This window comes from Lissotriton helveticus, chromosome 9 (genome assembly GCF_964261635.1).
Source record: "Lissotriton helveticus chromosome 9, aLisHel1.1, whole genome shotgun sequence".
In the NCBI taxonomy this organism is placed as follows: Eukaryota; Metazoa; Chordata; class Amphibia; order Caudata; family Salamandridae; genus Lissotriton; species Lissotriton helveticus.
The window spans coordinates 249531408-249555287 of record NC_136070.1 but is presented as its reverse complement, the minus strand read 5'-3'; the positions used below and the strand labels follow the sequence as shown (position 1 = coordinate 249555287).

Sequence of the window (23880 nt, the reverse complement as noted above, 5' to 3'; positions counted from 1 at the left end):
GAGTGACAGGAGACCTGCGTTTGGTTGGTGGTGAGGGCTCTGATATTGCCTGTCGATATCGTTTTTGTGTCTATGGATGATAGTGAATAATGTGCTTTGGGGGTGGTGGGAATGGGTTTACTCTGGAAGGTAAAGCCAGCGGTTGAAGGATGTTGGCTGGCTTTGTGAGCCGTACATAGTAACCATTTCTACTAGATCTTACAACTATTTCTAGGCAGTTCACTGAAATGTGTGCTGTGGCTGGACCGTGTCATCACTGATATGTATGTAGCAGCATGGGTCCATAAGGATATGATGTACGTTACTTTGCTGCAGCACACCTGTTATTGAGTTCTGTTTATAGTGCAATACATTTTGACATTTATTTTCTATTTTCAGTTTATTATGTCTGGCTGAAAAAACACTTTAACTTTCTGACGTAGAGTGAAGTGATGAGCTGAATAGATAATAACTATTTGCAAAGTCTTATTAGTAACGTAAGACCAACAGCAGGTCCCTGAAACGCCACTGGAGTTGTGTCCTTCAATGAAACAATGCTGCTTAGTCGTGTGCTGGGTGTGTTATGGGAATGGATTGAATATGAGCCAGAAAGCCCCAATTCGCTCGCTGTATGTTTATCATATATCCATTCTTTATCCAAACTCCGCAACAGCCGCGGATCTTTGACAGGCTGTGATTGTGTCGGTCAAATATTTGATGTGAGAGAGTTGGTGGTCAGAAAAGGCTGCTCCGTTTGCAGACACCGATGCTCATCACACCTGCTTAGGAGCTTAAAAAAAAAGTTCGACTCCTTGGCCATTCGTTGTTTGGTGTCTGTGCTCAGACTCGGCACCTGGTAACTCTGTACTTTTGAATAGTGCTCTACGTTCAGGCGGTAAAAGTGCTGTAGCGTCTCAAACTACCCACCTATGTACATTACACCTGCTCAGGTCAAGGCCCCATCCCAGCTCAACCTCTGACAAGATAGAAATGTATTCACTCATACATTCTTAAAAAACGATATTTTATTGGTGATCTGCACACTGCAAGACATAATTGCTTCTAGGCACAGCAGCATAGAGATGACACACCTATTGGTGGTTGCCAGGACTCATGCCGGCTTTCCTGTTCACTTTCAAAGGGATTCTTGCTGCACTGCTTGGCCCCATTAATTGATGCCTTGCCACCCCCCTCACCCCCCCCATGCCGAGAGGGGGGGTGAGGGGGGTGGCAAGGCATCAATTAATGCAATTAATGCAAGACTTCAGAGGCTACCTTCTGTTTTACACACTGTAATTACCAAGTTGCCAAAATTACATACCAGTAGATGCCAGGACGCCTGCCGGCTCCCTTACTTGTCTCCCTGATGCAGTCCAATGAAGAGTATCCTACATCGAGTGACTTGCCGAGATTCCTGCAATTTCGCCTCTACCATAATTTTTACCTTTCAAGATTCAATGGAACTACCAATTGTGATGCCCTGCTCATCAACCCTTGTGAGGACTTGCTAGCAGCTGATACAGTCAGTCTCTGCTGGCCACGCAGTATTTACCTTGATTCGCTCCATGATTAATCAGGTGGAAATTTTGTGGAAACCATTGTTCCTCCACAGAGCCATACTATCAGCCCTAATTGTGGTTTGCATTCACTGATGGACCCCGCCCCCCCCAAACACTTGAATTATTCATCGCTTTACCAGATACCGGGTGCTCTAGCTCCCGCCCTGATGATGACCTCCTAGGCCTAGAGGTCGAAACGCTGTCATCACCCAACTAATATAGACTCCAATAACAGTAGAATATTTGTATAGACAGAAGTCGTATGTCTTTTGACTAGTGGTGCACGTGGCTTTGTTTAGTCTAGCACCCTGCACCTCTTTTCTCACAGCATAAGCACCAAATACTGTTAACCTGATGCAATACATAATTTAATTGCAAAAGATTTTCACTCTATTCGGCTTGTTTTTTTATGTGCCTTATTTCTGTTTGCTGTCTTCATATTACATAAGACTTTCTCATTTTGTTAAAAACATTATATCCCAGTGCACCATTGTTTCTTCAAAATACACCTGTGGTCAAGGCGATGACTGCGTGAATTCAACAGCGTTGCTTCGACTGCAACTTTTTCAGGAAGGAAGGTAGAACGGGCAATGTCACATAATTCAGGAAATAAAGTAAATAAGTTATGTAGTTCAGGTTGTGCGTTAACTAAGTTTCAGTGTGGGAGTGAAGTTCAGAGTGGTCAAGGGTACAGGGACTGAGTCCAGTAGAATATAGCGTGTATAGAAATGCATCTTGCAAGCGATATAAAGTTTTACATGGAATTGTACATTAAACAACATATCGGTGAAATACATTTGAGAAAGGAAAAACTTCCGAAGGTGGATGTAGGACGAAGAAGGTTTGGATCAAATGTTTAGAACACGTGGGTCTTGAATCTCGACCTGAGAGGCATTGGAGAGTTGGAGTTGGAGTGTTTGACGTACCTGGGCAGTTTGTTCCAGAGCAAGGATACTCAAAGTACGGCCCGAGGGCTGCATGCGGGCCTCATGACCTTTAATTGCGGCCCCCTGGCGACCAGCAGCCTGCTGTTCACTTGACAGTTCAGGAACATTCCGAAAGCTGTTAAAATTGCATAAATAAACGTTATGTTCCGAACTGGAATCTTTCCCACTCCTCTAAAAAAAACCTTATTGAAGCCACTCCTGAAAAAATCTGGCCTAGATAAAACGGAATTAAAAAACTACAGGCCCATAGCTAACCTTCCATTTCTAGCCAAAGTGGCAGAAAAAGCCATGAACACTCAACTTGCGGAATTCATCGAGCAAAACCAGCTGCTCGATGAAACTCAATTTGGATTCCGTAAGTTTCATGGAACAGAAACGGCGCTTATTAAGGCAGCGGATGACATCCGACTAATCCGAGATCAAGGGGGTTCAGCACTACTGGTGCTTCTAGACCTATCGGCCGCTTTCGACACGGTCGACCACAAGATTTTGGTCGACCGTGTCGAGGGGATGGGCGTACGGGGCCTAGCCAAGAATCTACTGGCATCGTTTCTGGCGGATAGATCTCAGGCAGTCGCCTTGGGACAATTCGAGTCAACAGAGTTGTCCTTGCCATGTGGGGTACCTCAAGGTTCATCCCTGAGTCCGACACTTTTTAATATCTACGTGTCGGACCTCGCTAAAACCATCAAAGCGCATGGGATGAACCTTACCTCATATGCGGACGATACTCAGTTGATTCTGACCGTCAGAAATGATGGGGAAACAGTAGCGGAGAGTTTTAAGGCAGGAATGCTGGCTATCGGACGGTGGATGTCCGGAAGCCGCTTAAAACTGAATTCTGAAAAAACCGAAGTGGTAACTTTTGGTCACCTTAGCCCCAGCTGGTCCTCGGCATGGTGGCCATCATCTTTTGGAGCCTTGCCTAAACCAACTTCGAAGGTGAGGAACCTAGGTGTCACCTTTGACGATAACTTGAATTTTATGGCTCATGCCAACCAGACGACCTCGGTGGCTTTTTACAAACTACGCCTGGTAAAAAAGATTCTGCCATTTCTCCCTGAATCTGTAGGCAGGACCTTGGTAAGCGCCCTTGTCCTGTCGGCACTAGACTATTGCAACGGCTTGTTTGCCAATGCCCAAATCCGGGTCATCAAAAAAATGCAGTTAGTACAGAACGCTGCGGCCAGGCTTCTCTCGGGTGTCCCCAGATTTAGACCAATAACTGACACCTTGAGAGATCTTCACTGGCTCCCAGTAAGAAACCGAATAAAGTTTAAGACCTTGTGTATTGTGTATAAATCCTTGCACCAACAAGCCCCACAATTTCTGAGAGACCACCTCACGCCATATCAGCCTCCCCGGCCACTCCGTTCTGCCAAGATGAACGATCTGGTAGTACCACGTACTAAATTAGTTAACTGGGGAGATAGACGCTTTCTGGTGGCTGCCCCTAAATTGTGGAACACACTTCCGCAATCCATCAGATCCAGCCCAAATCTTCTGTCATTCAGAAAACAGCTGAAAACATGGTTGTTTAATCTCTAAAGTCAAGAAGCCAAAGATAGGAGAGTCTACAGAGTACAGCGCCGAGACGCCTGCGGGCAATTGTTCACGCTATATTAAATGCCAAAAATAAATAAATAAATACAGGTTTTCTGGTTTCACATTTTGGCATTCAGCCACCTTTAGATAAGTATATCTTTCCCTCTCACTTTATACAATAGAAGTTAATGCTTTGACTTTCATTCTTGGTGCATGAAAATAGAGGATTGGTGGTAGACAAATGTCAGGTGACTCTGTTTGTTGTCCACGCCATGTATCTGCTTCACATCCCCCTACGCCCACCTTTCATTACCATGACTCTCACCCCGCTGGCATAAGTGTAGCCCTCCGGTATGCTCCAGACAGTACTTTGTGGCTCCTTGGTAAATGTTTGTGAGTACGTACCCATGTTCTAGATTCGGAGGGGGGTGGGCGGGTGAGATTCTAGAGGTGACTCCTGATTGTCGGCCACCTCTAAGCGTACATCGGGTTGTTGGGATAATCAGGAAATCTTTGCCAGCTGAAACTAAGTTGCCTAGTTGGGATCCAGTTTACCATTTTACTTGTTTGGTATTTGGGCGCAGTGCCTTTGATGCTTTTTTGAAACAAATACTTTTGAAGGTGGATCTGAATTTCACTGGAAGAGAGTATAGGTTCCTAAGGTTAGCTGCTAATGGTTCATGTTTTAGGCCAAATAATAATTGTCCAGACACCTTTTGCGCAAACTGAAGACTTTTGATTCGGCCGGTATTTCATGGTGCAATACAGTCCCATAATCTAGAACCTAGTCCTGTAGGGATATTAGGGATCAGGGATGCAACTAGAGCAGTGCTTCGCTGGGGGCTAACACTCCCAGCCAGGGCTGGTCCTAGCACTGGTCGCACACGGTGCAACATTTGTTTTTGGGCGCCCAGTCCCCCATTTCCTCCTCTTCCATGAATTCCCTCAATACCACTCGCCAACAATGCACCTAATCTGTATATAGCACCTTTCTGACAAACATTTCATTTTTTATAGCGCTACTCCTAGTACACGCACACATTTCTGTGATCTGCATGGTACACGTTCTTTGTAGCACGCACATTAATCCTCTGCACTGTGTGGGTGGCAGGAGTGCCCATGTGAGTGAACGGTGAGCGATGCGACAGTGTGAGACTAGGGTAAGAGGAGTGATTGCAGGGTGAGTGAGGAGACAATATGGTGCAGATGTAAGTGCAGAGTGGGATGAATGAGTTAGTGATTGACTTGTTTGAGTAAGATAGCAGATTGAGTATTGAGAGAGACATGTAGGTGAAGTGTCACACGAATGCGGTGAGTAGTGTGTTTGTGTGACTACAGGGCGAGGTACAGGGTGAACAGTGTAAGTGTATTGTGAGTGGAGGTTGATTGCTGTGAGTGCATGGTGATCAGTGTGAGTGCATTGTGATCGCTGTGAGTGCAGGGTGAGCGTGAAAGTGAAGGGCGAGAATGATTGAGTTGTCTGAATGCAGGCTACATTCTCAGACACTTGAAGTAACTCAGCATGCTATTGACAGCGGCTTAGAGTTTCAGATGTAAGTTAAACTATTGCTATTATGCACGGCTTTAAGTGGGATGAAAAAATTGGGGAGTATATGAAGCTGGGTTTCTGTTGCAGTTACACCCCCCCACACACACACACATTTTGCTAGATTTCTCATGCACTTTGACTTGATGTGCCCTGGGTCCCTACCGATCAGGTTCCCAGAGCCTGTGTTCTTTCCCAAAACGGTACCTTTGTACCGCTAATTGGCACCTCTCTGGCCACATGTAAGTCCCTTATAAAAGGTACCAAGGGCACTGTGACCAGGTAAGGCCTGCTGCACATATTGTCACCCTTAGTGGTCCTGTACCTTAACACACACACACACTGCCATTGCAAGCTGTGTGTCTTGGTGCAGAGAAAAGTGAATAGTTGACATGGCACACATTCCTGTGTGCCATGCCTGCAACCCACAGCCTATGGTTTAGGGAAGACCCTCCTCTAGCTGAGTGCACAACACTATTGATGAGGGTACAGTACATGAGAACTGTACCCCTACAGTGTCTAAGTCTATTTTAAGACATTGTAAGCGCAATAAATCCATAAAGAGTATATGGTCTGGGAGTTTGTCATTACGAACTCCACAGCACCATAATGGCATTACTGAATTCTGGGAAGTTTGGTAGCAAATGTCTCCGCATAATAAACCCACACCGATGGCAGTATTTTTTATACAATGCACTCCGAGTGCATTTTGGAGATGCCCCCTGAAAAACGACCATCCTCTGGTGGGTTCCCTGACTGGTGCACAACAGCCTGCCATACAAGACCTGTATCTGGACCCATGGGGTGGGAGCCTTCGCTCCCTGAGCCCAGAAACAAAGCCTTTACTGGGCAGAGGTGCTCACACCTCCCCCAGGCCAGAAAAAGCCAGGTGTGTCAGGGGAGCCTCAAAGGCCTTGCTGCTTTTTGTAACACGACCCACAGCCTCACGGAGCAGGCCCCTTTCCTGTCTCCCCTCCTTTTCGACGGGAAGACGGGCAGAAAAAACGAGCACAGCCCAATTGGTGTACCCACCTCTGCCAATCCCACCCCTCAGGTGGCCGAGGCGAGGTGAAGCCCACTCTTCAGTGCTCACCATCTTGCAGATGGCAGGCACTCTCAAATCCGGATTAGGGATTGTGCCCACTACCCCAGATGGGGTGAACACACCAAGGGTGTAGTCACCCTAAGGTCAGTAGCCTGTTGGCTACTGACCTCGTGACCCCTAAAACATCTCCCAAATTCAGCTGAACCAAGAAGACCGATTCCTGCAACCTAAGAAGTAGAACGAAAGAAGACGCCCAGCAGAAGAGATTGCTGAGAACTGATTTGGCCTCAACCCGGAGCTTTGCTCCCACAACCTTGTGGACTTCTTGTGAGCAGCCACCTACCGGAGACCCTCTATCCCCCATTGCATTAAACTGTAAATCACTGCATACGATTTTGCAAAGTATTAATACACTTACCTGCACCAGGTCTAGCTTAGTTTTAGAAATAAAAGAACTAAATAATATTTTTATACAAACAAATTGGTCGGAGTTCAGTCTTTGAGTGTGTGACATCATTTCTTGCCGGAGTGTGTACAATAAATGCTTAACACTACCCTCTGATAAAGCCTTACTGCTCGCCCACACTACCATAAATAGAGAGTAAGGTGCTATCTATTTTTACCTCTGCCTACCTTGTGGGTTCCACTGGACTCTGTGCACACTTTACCTCATTTTGATATGGTATATACAGCGCCAGCTTCTCTCAAAGGGGCGATATAATTAAGGGCATGGCTTAAAACATTTGTGCTAAAATCTGTGCTCCGCATAATGTGCTGTCCGACTGTTATTTCTCTGCTTCTGTTATTACCTCCTCATAAGTAACATTACACCTACAACAAGCCAGGACTACCTTTTTTTGTAAAAGATTGTTAGTTGCATAGATAAATATACTATATGCATACATACAACTATGTCTTTGTTGTATATAATATTGAAAGTGCTTTAGTTCTTGTGCAAGAGGTTGTGGCGTAATGGCTAGAGTTGCCAACTTTGGAGCTGAGGAAACAGGTTTGAGTCTCAACGTCGGCTCAACATCTTAGGTTTCTGGGCAAATCACTTAATCGTCCATGTCTACCAGAAAAATAAATGAAGATGTCCTTGTTGGTAATCATGTACAGCACTTTGAGTTTAGCAATACAGAACTGCTATTATGCCATTAATCAGGGATTGAGGGTGAGGAAATAAGTAATGTGCTGATCCTACAACAAACTTCCAGTCTTATGATTAGGGTTGGCAGCTTATTCATTTGTTGTCCCAGACGGTACAAAGCAAGCAGCCGCCTAAAGCTGTATTTTCAGCACTTATCTGTGCATATTTCAAACAACTAATATAAATAGAAAACACTTTTAATTGTGCTCTAGGGCTACCTGAATAATCCATGACTAATAATTAAAGGGAACAAAGACTGAGCAGTCCCATTACAAATGCATACATCCTTTATTTATAACCATATTTTGTCAAGACAAGGTTTTTGCAGGCTCTTTAAACAACACATGGCTGGCATTTTTCTTTTGGCAACCCTTATTTATATTCCTTTAAATGAAATGCATTCTTACACTAGGGCAGTAAATGTAAAATCCAATGTAAGGAATAGGCACAGTGGGGGGCCAGAGGGTACTGGGACCAGAAAAAACTAGTCCTCTGTAATCAGTTTACAAAGTTATGTAAATATGCAAATGGTCTTCAAAGACCTGTGAAAAAACGACGGTGTGCCGGAGATAAGATTCAGCGCTGCAGAGCCCACAGCAGCAGCCTAGTCTGAGACACACCATTGGTGGGGGTCGCGGGCAGGAAGGGGGGCTGAAACCCATTTCGCCCAATAGGTGTTGCGTGCCTGTTAGGGATAGGATGATTTAGAGGTAAGTCAGTAAAAAGGTATTGTTTTTGATTAATTAAAACCATTACAAAAAAAACAATTGAATGCGCATTTCATCAATAAAAAGTCTTAAAAGAGATCTTAATTATTAAAAGATATAACCGTTGTAAAATAAGGGTTTGAGAAGTGTCCATAGTTCCTTATGTTTTGTCTAGGATGATTTAGAGGGAGTTTACTACTGCTTCCACTTGTGAATCTTGACGCTGCTCTGTGTCCTACAATACTCCCAGGTTGGGTGAGTTACTTTTTATGGCCATCAGTTCAACAAAAGGTAGATGGGCATCAGAGGATCCAATGTTTTTCAGGTGTGCGGAGCTTAGGCCAGGATTTATGTAGTGAAGCTCTTTAGTGTGAGGTAAGTGCTTCTAATCCTGTTCTCAGTGCTTCAAGGTCTTAATTCATGTTTTCAAAGTAGTTATGTGCCCTGTGAATGTTAGAAATTCCAGTCCGTAATTTTTAGAATACTCGTTGTGAACTGTCACGACCCACAGGACTAAAGAAACATCATACACACTGGCCCTTTCAAGCTGGCCATTCTCACAGCAACAGACTTAAATTCCAGTCAAACACTGCTAAACTCGACACCATCTCATATTCCCCACATAATGACTTTCACTTTAAAAAGACAGTCCTTTGTCGTCGCCTAGTTCTTTATTTCCTTTCTTTCGCTGTGATCATTCCTGCTTGAAATCCCTGCCCTAGTTTCATCGTCCTCATGTTTTGATGGTCCTAACTTTGTGTTTTTTGCAAACTCACGACCTAAAATGCTGTCTAACATTAGATTGCACTCTTTGACAAATGTTTGGGTCAAAGTGGAACACTAGGTGATAACTCATCCTGAAGGCATACAGAAAGCCACTGATCTCCATTTACTGCTTCTTGTGGAGATTTCAACACAACTAATTAGCCATTGGAACTGATTTGCAATCTTCCATTTCTTTGGTTGGTCCCAAGACATTGTTTGAAGGTTGATGGTAATGTGTGCAGAACAGAGGCTTTTCTGGTGAAGTTGTTATATCCTCATGAAAGAGACACGTTTGATTGTCTGCTGTCACACATTTGATTAATCTCTTGCAGATTTCGGCTCAGGTGAAGCATGCCTGGTATTCTCCTTCTGTGGCATACTCCACATCCTCTGTGGTGAGTATATAACTCCTTGATGCGCTACGGTGCTGACTTACGCTCTCTGTTGCCCATGTACACCAGTTTATACTACTCTCCTCTACTGTTGCTCTCTTCTGTTCCCTTGCACTGTCTAATACCAGGTGTATGGAATATAATAAAATATCTACTTGTGGATGGGAAAGGTTGCTTAAAAAATCCACTTGTCCCTTTGGTGCAGTGTAGTGTGCCCACATATATGGCAGCATTCTCATGATATAGGAGCTCTGATAATAGTCTCTCTGATTATTCCAGGGCTAATACTATAGTAGGGCTTAAATAGTAGCAATTTCGTTATTTTGCCACCTTTTTGCAGATCTACATACGGAGCTTTGGGTACCGCTAGGCAATAGTTCCAGGGGTTGGAAAGCTACTAACTTGCATGTTTTAAGGGTTTTCACCAGTTCTTCTTTAGTGTGTTCCCATACTGATAAAGGTTGGAAATTTACTCCTGACAAGGGGCCAAAGTAAAACTTCTTTTAGGGTTGGGAAAACAGTGGTTAGAGGGAAAGTAAACTTGTAAACGCTCTATAGATTTTTGCATGAAAAAAATCTACATATGGATATTTGCTCGTGCTAAAATATAGTTCACAAATATTTTCTAGGCGTAAGATTTCCTGGTCTACTTCTGTAAATTCTTGTGACTTCATGAAACATGTAAATCTGCACCAATGCATAGACATACCATGGGTGCACTGTTGTGACTTTCTTTAAAAATTGGGCCACTAAGTAGGTCTGGTGTTAACCTAGATCTTTCTTTTTTATTAAAATTCTATCTCTCTCACGATCTATGAAGGCTGGCTTCATTGTGAATGATCACAATCTGTGCTTTAACATGGAGCATATCAGCACACAAAGTAGTTTTGTTCAGTGCCAGGTACTACTATGGCATTGTGTGTGTGTGTTTTTAAAGCAGGATATCGTCCGCATAAAGCAAGATTTTATCCTCCCAGTCGGGGGTCCATCGCAACCCACGTATGGAATGATCCTGCCAGACCCATGCTGCCAATGGCTACAGAGCCAGGGCGAACAGGAGTGGGGACAGCGGGCATCCCTGCCTAGTTCCCCAGCTCAGGGAAAGTCCAAAGACTTACGGTTATTGACCACCACTCGGGTCAAAGGAGCAGAATAGAGAAGATGCACCCAGCCAATAAATTCCGGTCCGAAACCGAACTTCTCCAGAACCGCAAACAGATAGGGCCATTCAATTCTGTCAAATGCCATAGTGGCGTCCAATGACGCCACCACTGCTGGTTCCTGAATGGCATCGACCCGGCCCAAGACCCCGTGGAGACGTCTCAGATTAAGAGCTGTATTCCGACACGGCATAAAACCGACTGGTCCGGATGTACTAAGGAGGTAATAACCTTAACTAGTCTTGTTGCCAATAATTTCGCCAGTATCTTCAGCTCAGCATTTAGGAGTTAGATGGGTCTATACGACGAACAATCCACCCTGGGCTTTCCCTCTTTGTGGATAACCACTATATTGGCCATATGATGGTCGTATGGAAGCTCCCCTGTATCTCTACTCTCCATAAACATCGATCAGATGTTATAATCTAAAAACTAACTAAAGGTAGAAAAGGAAAGGAGGGCCCAAAAACTACCCCCCCCCCACCCCACCCACAGCCTCTCTACACACTTCTTTATATTCGAGCCAGTCCACAGTAACTTCCAATCTACCAGGTCAAATCAAGATATATGCTGTGGACTCACCCCAGCCGACCACACAATACTACAGCTCAAATCCAGCGGCCTTCATTATGCGTAGACCTATTGTTCATCAGCTTCACTTCAAGCTCGGTTTCCCGCCTCATTCAAGTGCACACCCTCTAACCAGTCCGATGCCACCGCAGGGTTGTCGAAGAACAATGCCTTCCCGTTGAGTTCCACCCGGAGGCAGGCCGGAAACATCATAGCGTATTTTAGTCCCTTGTCCCTTAGTTTCTTTTTCACCGAAAAGAAGCTCTGCTGTTGTTTCTGTACCGTTTGAGTGAAGTCCGGGGAAAAAAGAGAGGATTGCATTTTCGTACCACAATGGGGTCCCTGTTCGTGCCGCCTGCAAGATCACATCCCTGTCTCGGAAGTTCAGGACCCTCGCAATCATAGGGCGAGGAGGGGCCACGGGCTTGGGCCTCTCCCCGGCACTCTGTGTGCACGCACTACTGTGAAAAGGTTACTCAGTCCCTTAGGCTTGAGGTGGTTGAGGACGACATCTTCCACAAACAGATTCGGTGTTTGGCCCTCTGATTTCTCTGGCACCCTAAGAATGCGAATGTTGTTCCGCCTGGCCCTTCCCTCCATATTCATCTAGTTTGCTCTTGAGGCCCTAAGGTCACGTACCTCTTGCTGCAGCAATGTCACATCGTCAATCAGGCTGACCGTCTTAATTTCAAGTTATTTCACTTTCTCACTCGCCTTCGTGTTATCCGCCCGTATCGGCCCTACCTCAATGGTGACCGTATTTAATTTGTTATCTAAGGCTTCCATCTTCTGGCCCAGAGACGCCTGGACCCCATTAATGGCGGCCATAAGATCCGTCAACGTTCAGCGGGAGTGACTGTTGCGTCCCCCCCCCCCCCCCCCCCCCCCCGACTGGGCCCTCTTCAATTCCGCCGGGGACCCTTTGGGCATAGTATATCGATCTAATTTATTAGTTTGGACATTCCTGGATCCCTTGGAAGACCTGGATTGGGATCTTTCAGTGTCCGTCTTAGTCGCCATCTAGACTCCTTTGTCGTCCATGCCGAGTACTGGACAGTGGACCACTCTCAGGGCCAGGGTCACAGGGCGCTCTCACTCCCCCGTCACTCACAGACTTCAGCCTCCGCGACACCGCACACCCAGGAGCCTCCACAAGTCCATACCTGGGTCACCCAGTCGAATGTGTGCTTTTTGAGACCAAAAAATTATTTTGCTTTTTGCCAAGCCTGCTTGTTTAGTTAGCTGGGTACCCAGTGCTGGTGCGCCTGACACCGGTCTTCCAGATTGAAGTCATTCATCCTGATGAATCTTGCTTATTGTAGACACAGACCTTCTTTTGCACTCCAGCCTTGTTCAAGTGCTGTTATTCCCATCATAATTTTGCTTTAATGATACAACTAATAATGCACACACCTGACGTTACGCTTAAAGGACACACAGACCCATGGTTTGCTGATTGCTGAAAACGCCAGTACGCAGCACCATGCTTAATGTGCACCTCTGTCCTTTGTACTGCTGCTGACCTATGATTTTCTATAAATGCCAGTACTTCATAACGTGTTTCTTCTGCTGTTCGCTCTGCACAAAAGAAATGTAACCTTGTTTCACCCTCTCCGTAGCCAACAACAAAGCTGCTGATCGATGGAAAGTTTGTTGACTCAAACACCTCAGAATGGATCAATATCCACAATCCGGTGAGTGAAGCAAGCACATTTTAGATATTCAGGTGGTATAGCTGAAGCATTGATTTGCAGTGTTAGAGCATACCTTGTCACTCTTGGGCTTGTAGTGCGGTGGGATCATTTTTGTCTTTGAGGGTTGTCTTGTGGTGTGAATATTAGTGTCTCTAGGTTTATTGTGCAGCCTGGGAATCGCTTTGCCTCATTTAGCAACGTGCTTCTGATTAATGAAGTAGTGGTGGGGATATATGCATGCATATTGCGCTTATCTACACCTTGCTGTGTAGTTTGAGACTGTCTGTGCCTCACTCTGCAGTTTAAGGTTGCCTCCTTGTACACTCACTGTAGTGTGAGGCTTTTATCGTTATCTCAGTGTGTAGTCATGTTACAATTACAATGTATTTTCCCTTTTAGGTAAGCCCTTTTGCAATTGTATAGGTTTTTTGGTCTCGCCTGGTGAAAGCAGCGCATGCGCTACTCTCGCTATTGAGTACCTTTTTGTAATCGATTCTGCCGAGGGCTTTGCATGCACGCGCCTGCATGAACAAACATGGCTGCTCTTGCCATTTGTCCATAGCAAACAGGTGTCTGTAGGGACTGTGGGCAGTCCCATGCCATTTTGTTGCCATAGCAACGAAAATGCTGCTGCGCGTGTGCTTTGCTTTTTTTTTTTAATGTCAAGTCAAATAATTTGTATAGCGCGCTACATACCCAGAGGGTCTCAAGGCGCTTGAGGAAGGGTGTGGACTTACTTGTCGAATATCCAGGTTTTAAGTTGCTTTCTGAAGGCTAAGTGGTTTTGAGTGAGGCGGAGGTGTGTGGGGATGGAGTTCCAGGTTTTAGCTGCCAGGTATGAGAAGGATCTTCCTCCCATGGTGGTTTTGTTGATGCGTGGAACTGCAGCAAGGGCTTGGTTGGAAGAGCGTAGCTGGCGGGAGGGGGTGTAGAAGGAAAGTCGCGTGTTGAGGCAATCGGGTCCAAGATCGTAAAGTGCTTTGTGTGCGTGAGTGAGGAGGCGGAATGTTATCCTCTTATTGACAGGGAGCCAGTGGAGGTCTTTAAGGTGACCAGAAATGTGGTCTTTGCGCGGGATGTCTAGTATGAGTCTGGCTGAGGCGTTCTGGATGCGTTGGAGTTTTTTCTGAAGTTTTACGGTGGTACCGGCGTAAAGGGTGTTTCCGTAGTCCAGGCGACTCGTAACTAGTGCGTGGGTGACCGTTTTTCTAGTTTCGGTGGAGATCCAGCGAAATGTTTTTTTGAGCATGCGAAGAATATTGAAGCAGGATGATGAGACTGCGTTGACTTGTTTGGTCATCGAGAGTGAGGAGTCCAGGATGAAGCCCAGGTTTCGTGCGTGGTCCGTTGGGATGGGTGCTTTTCCTAGGGCCGCTGGCCACCAAGAGTCGTCCCAGGCGGAAGCGGAAGTACCTAAGATGAGGACCTCTGTTTTGTCTGAATTCAGTTTAAGACGGCTGTGCTTCATCCACTCAGCTACTTCTTTCATTCCTTCATGTAGGTTGGTTTTGGCGGTGTTAGGGTCTTTGGTGAGTGAGAGGATCAGTTGAGTGTCATCAGCGTAGGAGATGATGTTGAGGTTGTGTTGGCGTGAGATGGTCGCGAGGGGGCTCATGTATACGTTGAAGAGGGTGGGGCTAAGAGAGGATCCTTGTGGCACGCCACAAATGACCTCGGTGGCTTCAGACTTGAACGGTGGGAGGCGGACTCTCTGAGTTCTTCCGGCAAGGAACGAGGTGATCCAGTCCAGTGCTTTTCCTTGGATTCCGATGTTGTGGAGGCGTTGTACAAGGGTGCTGTGGCAGACTGTGTCGAATGCTGCGGAGAGGTCGAGAAGGATGAGGGCGACTGTGTCTCCATTGTCCAGTAGAGTTCGAGTGTCATCTGTTGCTGCGATAAGGGCGGTCTCAGTACTGTGTTTGGCTCGGAAGCCGGACTGTGAGGAGTCGAGGGATTTGTTGGTTTCGAGGAAGGCGGCGAGCTGGTTGTTGACGGCTTTCTCGATGACTTTGGCCGGGAATGGTAGGAGCGAGATGGGGCGGTAGTTTTTGAGTTCGGTGGGGTCTGCTGTGGGTTTTTTCAGAAGGGCGCTGAGTTCGGCGTGTTTCCAGCTTTCCGGGAAGGTGGCGGAGTTGAGGGAGGAGTTGATGACGTCTCGGAGGTGTGGTGCTATGATGGAGTCTGCTTTGTTGAATATGTGGTGAGGACAGGGGTCTGTGGGGGATCCTGAGTGGATGGAGTTCATCAGGCGGATGGTGTCCTCGGTGGAGATTGGGTTCCAGTCAGAAAGGATGTTCAAGGAGGGTGAGGGTTCGGCAGAAGGTTGGGTGGGTTGGTCTCCGGGTTGGTTGTCAAAGCTGTTGTGGATGTCGGCGATTTTGTCGTGGAAGAACGAAGCTAAGGAGTCGCAGAGGGTTTGGGAGGGAGTGATGTCGTTGGAGTTGGCAGTGGGGTTAGTAAACTCTTTGACGATGTTGAATAATTCCTTGCTGTTGTGGGCGTTGTTGTCTAGTCGGTCTTTGAATGCTGATTTCTTGGCTGTCCGGATCAGTTGGTGGTGTATACGGGTAGCGTTTTTGAAGGCGTCCTTGGTGCTAGTGTTAGGGTCTTTTTTCCAGACCTTCTCAAGGGAGCGACAGTTTCTTGGATTTCTTAAGATCATCGTTGAACCAGTGGGCGTTTTTGCTGCCTAGTTTGATTTGGCGTTTTTTCAAGGGTGCTAGATTGTCGGTGCTGTTGGTTAGCCATTGTGTGAGGTTAATGGCTGCTTGGTTAGGGTTCGATGAATAGGCAGGGGGGTTTTGAAAAAGGGATGTGGAGATCTGGTCGATGGTGATTTTGTTCCAGTTTCTTCGCAGAGTAGGTTGTGGGTGGTTGTGGGTTGTGGTCTTTTTGTAGACAAAGTGAACGCAGCTGTGGTCTGTCCAATGGAGAGCTGTGGTGTGATTGAATGAGATGTGTTTGCTGGAGGTGAAGATAGGGTCAAGTGTGTGTCCAGCGTTGTGGGTGGGGGTGTTTACAAGTTGTTTTGAGTCCGAGGTTGGCGAGATTGTCCAGAAGGGTGGTGGTGTTGCTGTCGTTACTCTTTTCCAGGTGAAAATTGAGGTCTCCCAGTAGAATGTAGTCCTCGGAGGGGAGGGCGTGTGGGGTGATGAAGTCAGTGATGTCTTCACTGAATTGTGCACGGGGTCCTGGTGGTCTGTAGAGGAGTGTGCCTCTGAGTGTGGTTTTGGGGTCGGTGTGGATCTGGAAGTGAAGGTGTGCGGCGCTAGCGAGGTTGGCGTCTGAGCTGGTTGAGATGCGGATGGAGTTCTTATGGACGATGGCGATGCCGCCTCCTGTTTGGTTGGTGCGGTCTTTTCAGATGATCTTGTATCCGTCCGGGATGGCTATGGTGATGTCTGGAGCTGAAGAGGCGTTCATCCAGGTTTCTGTTAGGAAGGCGACGTCTGGAGAGATGGTGTCAAGTAGATTCCAAAGGTCGATGGCGTGTCTGTGGACCGAGCGGGTGTTGAGTAGGATGCATTGAAGGTGGTTAGTGTCGGATCTCTGTTTGGTGTTTGTGGGTGTGGTGTGGGACTTGGTGCAGTCGAACTTGCAGGAGTGGCATGTGAAGGGTCCATGGGTATGCCCCGGTGAAGCTTGGGCACAGTTGGGGAGTGTGCCCGGGTTAAGTGCTAAGAGGGTGGATGAGTTGTATGTAATGCGGGTGGGCTGGGAGTTGCGGGGACCAGGGGGACTGGCGCTGGGCGCGGTCCAGGCGCGGACGGGCGTAGACGGGCGTATGTCAGACCTCTGGGCACAAGCAGGCATCCACTTCTGTGTTTTTGCTTCTTTACTGTCTGTCTATTGCCAGTGTTTCTAGTCTATTTCATGCCTTGCTGTTCCGCTTTTTAAATTTATTTAACCCTAGTACTAGGGACACGAGAATTTAATGCGCCATGCAGCTTGTCACAGGACACGAGGATTACACGCGTTGAGTGCACCTGGGATTATTTGTTGCTTCCACGTGGCTTGCGGCTTGTTCTTTTTTGCAACAGGGCAAATAAATATGCATACAGGAAACACAAAGGAACTGCAGAGTCCAGCTTGCCAAGAGACCGAGCTCTGTATTCACGGTACCATTTCCCTATGTTCTACTGCAAAAAGGGCCGCCTTTCCATCACTGGCATGCATTAAACTCTCCAAACCCAAATCAGTCCTCAGAATTGACTTTAACACCCCAGTTTCCAGCAGCTTAAGTGGCTAACTAATAATATCGACTACTTTGCAGCACCCAGCAGCCCCAGCCTATTGATTCTAGCGTGTGTTCAGATGCAGTAATGTTTAATTGATAGCTCTAATAAAGCAGGGGCCGCAGGCATGAATGGGAGCACTGATAATTCAACAGCACATTCATGCCTGCTTAATATCCGTTAGGAAACGAGAACAGGTACTCGCGGTTTCCGCTTTCTGTCGTGCTTAGCACGCTCGCACACAAGGCATGTGCAGCGGTTCTGCAACCACTTGCATGACCAAGAGGGATCAGAAAACTGCATTTCACAGAAGAAATCGCACCGATGCTGAATCAGAAGAACACCAACTTGGCAGGTAGCTTTAATCTTGCATACCATCCCTGAATTTCTGGATAACAGGTAGAAGATTTGAGAAACTCTGGAATTATCAAGTGCGTTCATGAAATTAATCCAACAAATTGGGAATGCATGGCTTAAAATGGCAGGGTTCGCCCGAAAGTGGGACCGGGTGTGGGGAAAGTGGAACACTTAGTGGTAATATATGCAATCCTCCCCATACCCGGGGAACTCCTACTGGTAGAGCAAGCAGCGGGGCGGAGGTCCCAGATGTCGATATGTGAAGTGGTCCTACAGTTTATTTTCACAAAATGTCTTGGGAGACATAATTGATGACAGTGCTCACGCGGGCTGATCAATACATTACTGCTGTCTTGTTCTCTTTCGAATGTTCAATAAAAAGATGTAATAATAAAAAAAAAAAGCATTTGCATAGCCAATGGGTCTCGCCTTTGGGACCTTATAAGTGTTTAGTTATCCAGCACAATATCCTTGGTGCAAAAACATCAAGTGTTGCATGGCTAAACACTTATAAGGTCCCAAAGGCGAGACCCATTGGCTATGCAAATGCTGTAACAAGGCCGGGTCACCCCTCCTGCTCCTGACGCCGATTCCTGCCTGTTGCTGACCCCGAGCGACCCAGCCGCCGCTGAGCCGCCCGCCTGCCTGCACAGATTTCCCGCCGCTACCTCCCTGGGCCCCGCCCACCACCAGCCCATTCGCCGCCCCGCTCCCGCCACCCAGCTGACCCGCCTCCCAGCTCCTTACTTAAGGGGACCGCAGTTGCCAGTGCTGGAGTGACCACTGTGCCTGTAACAAGGCCGGGTCACCCCTCCTGCTCCTAACGCCGATTCCTGTCTGTTGCTGACCCCGAGCGACCCAGCCACCGCTGAGCCGCCCGCCCGCCGCTGCCTCCCTGCGGCCCGCCCACCACCAGCCCATTCGCCGCCCCGCTCCAGCCACCCAGCTGACCCGCCTCCCGGCTCCTTACTTATGACGCCCCCAGAGCGACCGCGCAGCGGAAGCGCGCAGCGGGAGCACCGATTGAGCACCGATTGAGCACCGAAGGTGCGCCAAAGGTAAGCCCGTCTGCGCCCGTCCGTGCCTGGACCGCGCCCAGTGCCAGACCCCCTGGCCCCGGTAGACACCTGCCTACCCGCCGGACCTACGACTCCACCGAACTCAACGCCCTCAACGCCGGCCGGATCCCTGGATGCTACCGAGCCACCCCGAGACGCACCCACGGACCCTTCAGCTGCTACTCCTGCAAGTTCACCTGCATCCGGACCTGCAAGGCACCAGCACCCACCAAACCGAGCACCAGCAGCAACCACCTGGAGTGCATCCTGCTCAACACTCGCTCCATCCACAGACACGCCGTCCAACTCTGGAACCTGATCGACACTACATCTCCAGACGTCGCCTTCCTCACGGAAACCTGGATGAACGCCTCCTCAGCACCTGACATCGCCATCCCGGAGGAGGCATCGCCATCGTCCACAAGAACACCATCCGCGTCACGACCAACACCGACGACACCCTCACAACTGCACTTCCAGATCCACACCGACCCCAAGACCACCCTCAGAGGCACCCTCCTCTACAGACCCCCGGGACCACGCACACAATTCAGCGAAGCCATCGCCGACTTCATCAGTCCGCACGCCCTCCCCTCCGTTGACTACATCCTCCTCGGGGACCTCAACTTTCACCTGCAGAACAACAACGACCGCAACACCAGCACCCTGCTGGACAACCTCGGTCTCAAGCAGCTGGTGACCTCCCCCACCCACTACGCCGGACACACACTCGACCCCATCTTCTCATCCAGCAAGCACATCGCCTTCAGCCACACCACCGGACTCCACTGGACGGACCACAGCTGCGTCCACTTCAGCTTCAGAAAGAACACGATCCACCACCACCAGCAGCAGGTCGCACGCAGAAAATGGAACAAGATCACAGCCGACCAGCTCGCCGCAGCCCTGAGCCAAGTTTCCCCCGCAAGCTCTGCGAACCCCAGCCAGGCCGCCAACAACCTCACGAAGTGGATCAGCAACTGCGCAGACGACCTCGCCCCACTGAGGACCCCGCCCAGCAGACCCGGCAGCAAGAAAGCACCCTGGTTCACCGTCGAACTCAATAGCTCCAAGAAGAACTGCCATGCCCTCGAGCGAGCCTGGCGCAGAGACCCTACACCTGACAACATGACCACCCTCAAGCTCGCAACCCGAAAACACCACCAACTGATCCATACCACCAAGAGAACCGCATTCAAGGAACGACTGGACAACAACGCACACAACAGCAAGGAACTCTTCAACATCGTCAAAGAGCTCTCCAATCCCAACGCCGGAAACAACGACATCACCCCATCACAAGACCTCTGCAACTCCCTCGCCTCCTACTTCCACAACAAGATCGCAGACATACACAACAGCTTCAGCACACAACCGACGCACCCTATGACCGCACCAACGACCCCCACCACCACCCTCCGCGCCTGGACCCCGATCACCACCGAAGACACCATCCGCACGATGAACTCCATCCCCTCCGGATCCCCAACTGACCCCTGCCCTCACCACGTCTTCAAAAAAGCCGACGTTGTCAACGCACCCCACCTGCGGGACATCATCAACACCTCCTTCGACACCGCCACCTTCCCAGAGAGCTGGAAGCACGCCGAACTCAGCGCTCTACTGAAGAAACCATCAGCAAACCCCACCAAACTCAAAAACTACCGCCCCATCTCGCTCCTCCCGTTTCCGGCCAAAGTCATCGAGGACCGTCAACAAGCAGCTGGCCGCCTTCCTCGAGACGAACGGATCCCTCAACCTCTCGCAGTCCGGCTTCCGGGCCAACCACAGCACCGAGACCGCCCTCATCGCAGCCACCGATGACATCCAAGCCCTGCTCGACAATGGGGAAACTGGGGCCCTCATCCTCCTGGACCTCTCCGCGGCATTCGACACTGTCTGCCACCGCACCCTAGTGCAGCGCCTCAGCAACGTCGGAATCCAAGAAAAGGCACTAGAATGGATCATCTCCTTCCTCGCCGGAAGGACACAGAGTCCGCCTCCCCCCGTTCAGATCAGAAGCCACCAAAGTTATCTGCGGCGTCCCTCAAGGCTCCTCGCTCAGCCCCACCCTCTTCAATGTCTACATGAGCCCCCTCGCGGCCGTCGCACGCCAACACAACCTCAACATCTCTTACGCCGACGACACCCAGCTGATCCTCTCCCTCACCAACGACCCCGCCACCGCCAGAGCCAACCTACACGAAGGGATGACAGACGTAGCCGAGTGGATGATGAACAGCCGCCTGAAACTGAACTCCGACAAGACGGAAGTCCTCATCCTGGGCACCTCACCCTCCGCATGGGACGACTCCTGGTGGCCCACCGCCCTGGGCCCCGCAGACCACGCACGCAACCTGGGCTTCATCCTGGACTCCTCCCTCTCCATGACCAGACAAGTCAACGCCGTCTCCTCGTCGTGCTTCAACATCCTGCGCTTGCTACGCAAGATCTTCCAGTGGATCCCCACCGAGACCAGGAAGACTGTCACCCAGGCCCTCGTCACCAGCCGCCTGGACTACGGCAACTCCCTCTACGCCGGAACCACCGCCAAACTCCAGAGGAGACTCCAGCGGATCCAGAACGTCTCAGCAAGACTCATCCTCGACATCCCCCGACACAGCCACATCTCCGGACACCTGAGACCTGCACTGGCTCCCGGTCAACAAGAGAATCACGTTCCGACTCCTCACCCACGCACACAAAGCCCTACACAACCAAGGCCCGAGATACCTCAACAGCCGCCTCAACTTCTACACCCCCACACGCCAGCTTCGATCGACCAACAACGCCCTCGCCGCCGTCCCCCGCATCCGAAGAGCCACCACTGGAGGAAGGTCCTTCTCCTACCTGGCCGCCAAGACCTGGAACCCCCTCCCTACCCACCTCCGACTGACCCAGGACCACCTCGCCTTCAGGAAGCCGCTCAAGACCTGGCTGTTCGAGCAGTAGCAGACCCCCCCCCCCCACCCCAAGCGCCTTGAGACCCTCCGGGTGAGTAGTGCGCTATATAAATGCTTTGATTTGAAAGGCGAGACCTATTGGCAATGCCAATGCTTGTTTATTTAGGCATAAATCTCAAATTAAATGCACATTCATTCATTGTCCATATTCACTGCAACGTAATGTGATAATCAAGTATGCTTGCATATATTCATTGTTTTTTGTATGGATTGAATTCCCTTTTCCAGTGATTGTTTTTAAATAATAAACAAGATTTTATAGAGTTTGAAAACTTCATTTCTCGTTTGTTTTTGATCAATGGGTAAGGTTTTACAGAATGTAAGTAAGGGTACCAGGCCTTTCTGCTTACTATATATTCTGAAATTGACCAGATAACATTATCTAAACAAAGGACAGAGTGGAATGAGGTAGAGAGGAACTTCATGCCAGCAACTTGAGACAAAGGCCACGCAGATCTATCGATATCTTCCTTTACTGAAGGCTAAACGTGGGCATATCTGCCCTTCGCTCAGTAGGCTTATCTACCTTTTGCAGACATAGATGAGAATAGCAGATGCTTTTACTCTGCTGAACATTGACTGTTGTCCAAAAGAGCTAGGAGAGTGTGAACCATCTTTGAAACTGGTATTAGGCCTGTTTGTGGTGCTCAAGCTTAGCTAAGTTAACCAAGAGAAATGTGGGTGGGTTGGAGATATTAATATAAAGAAGGCTTTTTAATACCCACACAATGTTACAATATGCTTATTATTCACACTTTTAATAAACTTATATCTGCTGCTACTTTGTTGATTTTTATAATAATTACGATTCATGTTGTGTTCACTAGGTTAGGCTTTAATTTTATATTCAAGTCTATTTTATTTTGAACACAGCGATAAGCCTACAACCTCGTATCGAGGCCGGCCGCGTAAGATGCAGTTCTTTGAGTGTGGCGCCAGAGCGGCCGGGAGAACAAACTTTAACACAGCGCCTTGCCTACAACCCTCTCAGGAGGGCCGGCCGCATGGCTTGCAGATGTAGTGTCGAAGCTTTTGCGGCAGGCAGGAGGGTATCCGCGTTAGTAAGTAGGATATGTAAAGGGCAGATAGCCCGTCTGTCTCTAACTGCCCAACGGGGCGTAACCGTCTCAGAGAGAAACAAGTGCCATAGTGGCAAGTAGGAAGAAAGAGAGTGGGAAAGACAGAGAATCCTAAGTGGGGACATGGAGGGGGGGGAACAGAATATCAGGTACAGGCGGTATGGTGAAGGGCAGCTGGTGCGGGGGCGTGTGTGTCTGTAGTTGCAATTGCGTTGCGCATGGAGGTCAAGGATGCAGCCTGGCTGGATCTCTAGGGACAAGCGCGTCTTCGAAGAGGTTCAGAGTGCGGAGCCTAGTGGGCATGTATCGCGCATATTCTATAGAGCAGAGGTGTCGCACTAAAGGTTCCCATACTGCCTTGAAGCGCGTAGCCTGCGCCTGCAGCCGCGCTGTAAGGAGCTCCATCGCAAGGACCTGCCAAAGGCGCACAAACCAAGAAGCTATGGGTGGCGCCTCCATTCGCTTCCAGTACAATGCAATGAGCTGCTTGGCGGCACCCAGCATTTGGAGCGTGAGGATCCAGTCGCCGCGGGTAAGCGCCTTGAGCGCGGCAGGGTGTATGCCAAGCAGGATCGTGTTCACTTCTTCGGGCAGAGGGAACCCCAGCACCCCCTTGATATGGCTAAGCACCTCCTTCCAGAAAACAGCAAGGGTCGGACACGTCCACCAGATATGCACAAAGTCACCAGTCGCAGATTTACACCTCCAGCACATCGGGGAAGCATTGGGGAACATCTGACTAAGGCGAAGAGGGGTGTAGTACCATTGTGTAAGTAGCTTGTAGGCATTTTCCCTCTGTGGGATGCTGCGGTAAATCTTGGGTATATCCCGCCATAATCTGCTCCACTGGGAGGGGCCGATGTCTGTGCCCGATGTTGATTGCCAGTTCCTCTGATAAGGGTGCGCTGGCGCCAAGGTAGGGTGCTGCAGTATGCTATATATTTGGGAGATCAGCCTCTTCAGGCCCCCGAGGGAGCGCGCCAGCTTCTCAAAGGGCGTGTGTGCTCGAGTAGCTGCTTGGTACATTTAGTCACTGGTAGTCCAGTGGCGTAGCTGTATATGTTGAAGGCTAGCCTGTGGCGGCACCCGGAATTCCTCCCTGCAGTCTTTCCAAGTTTTAGGCATGCCC

General features: G+C 48.9%; 1 protein-coding gene across 1 annotated transcript in view; it reads left to right on the top strand.

Annotated features, from left to right (window-relative positions):
• The window catches only part of ALDH6A1 (aldehyde dehydrogenase 6 family member A1), a 111463-nt gene that overhangs the window by 6459 nt on the left and 81124 nt on the right, over positions 1-23880 (top strand). Inside the window, exons 2-3 of the mRNA XM_078659873.1 lie at positions 9576-9638; positions 12985-13059. Of these exons, the coding sequence (XP_078515999.1) occupies positions 9576-9638; positions 12985-13059 (138 nt within the window). The remainder of the gene's footprint in view (positions 1-9575; positions 9639-12984; positions 13060-23880) is intronic.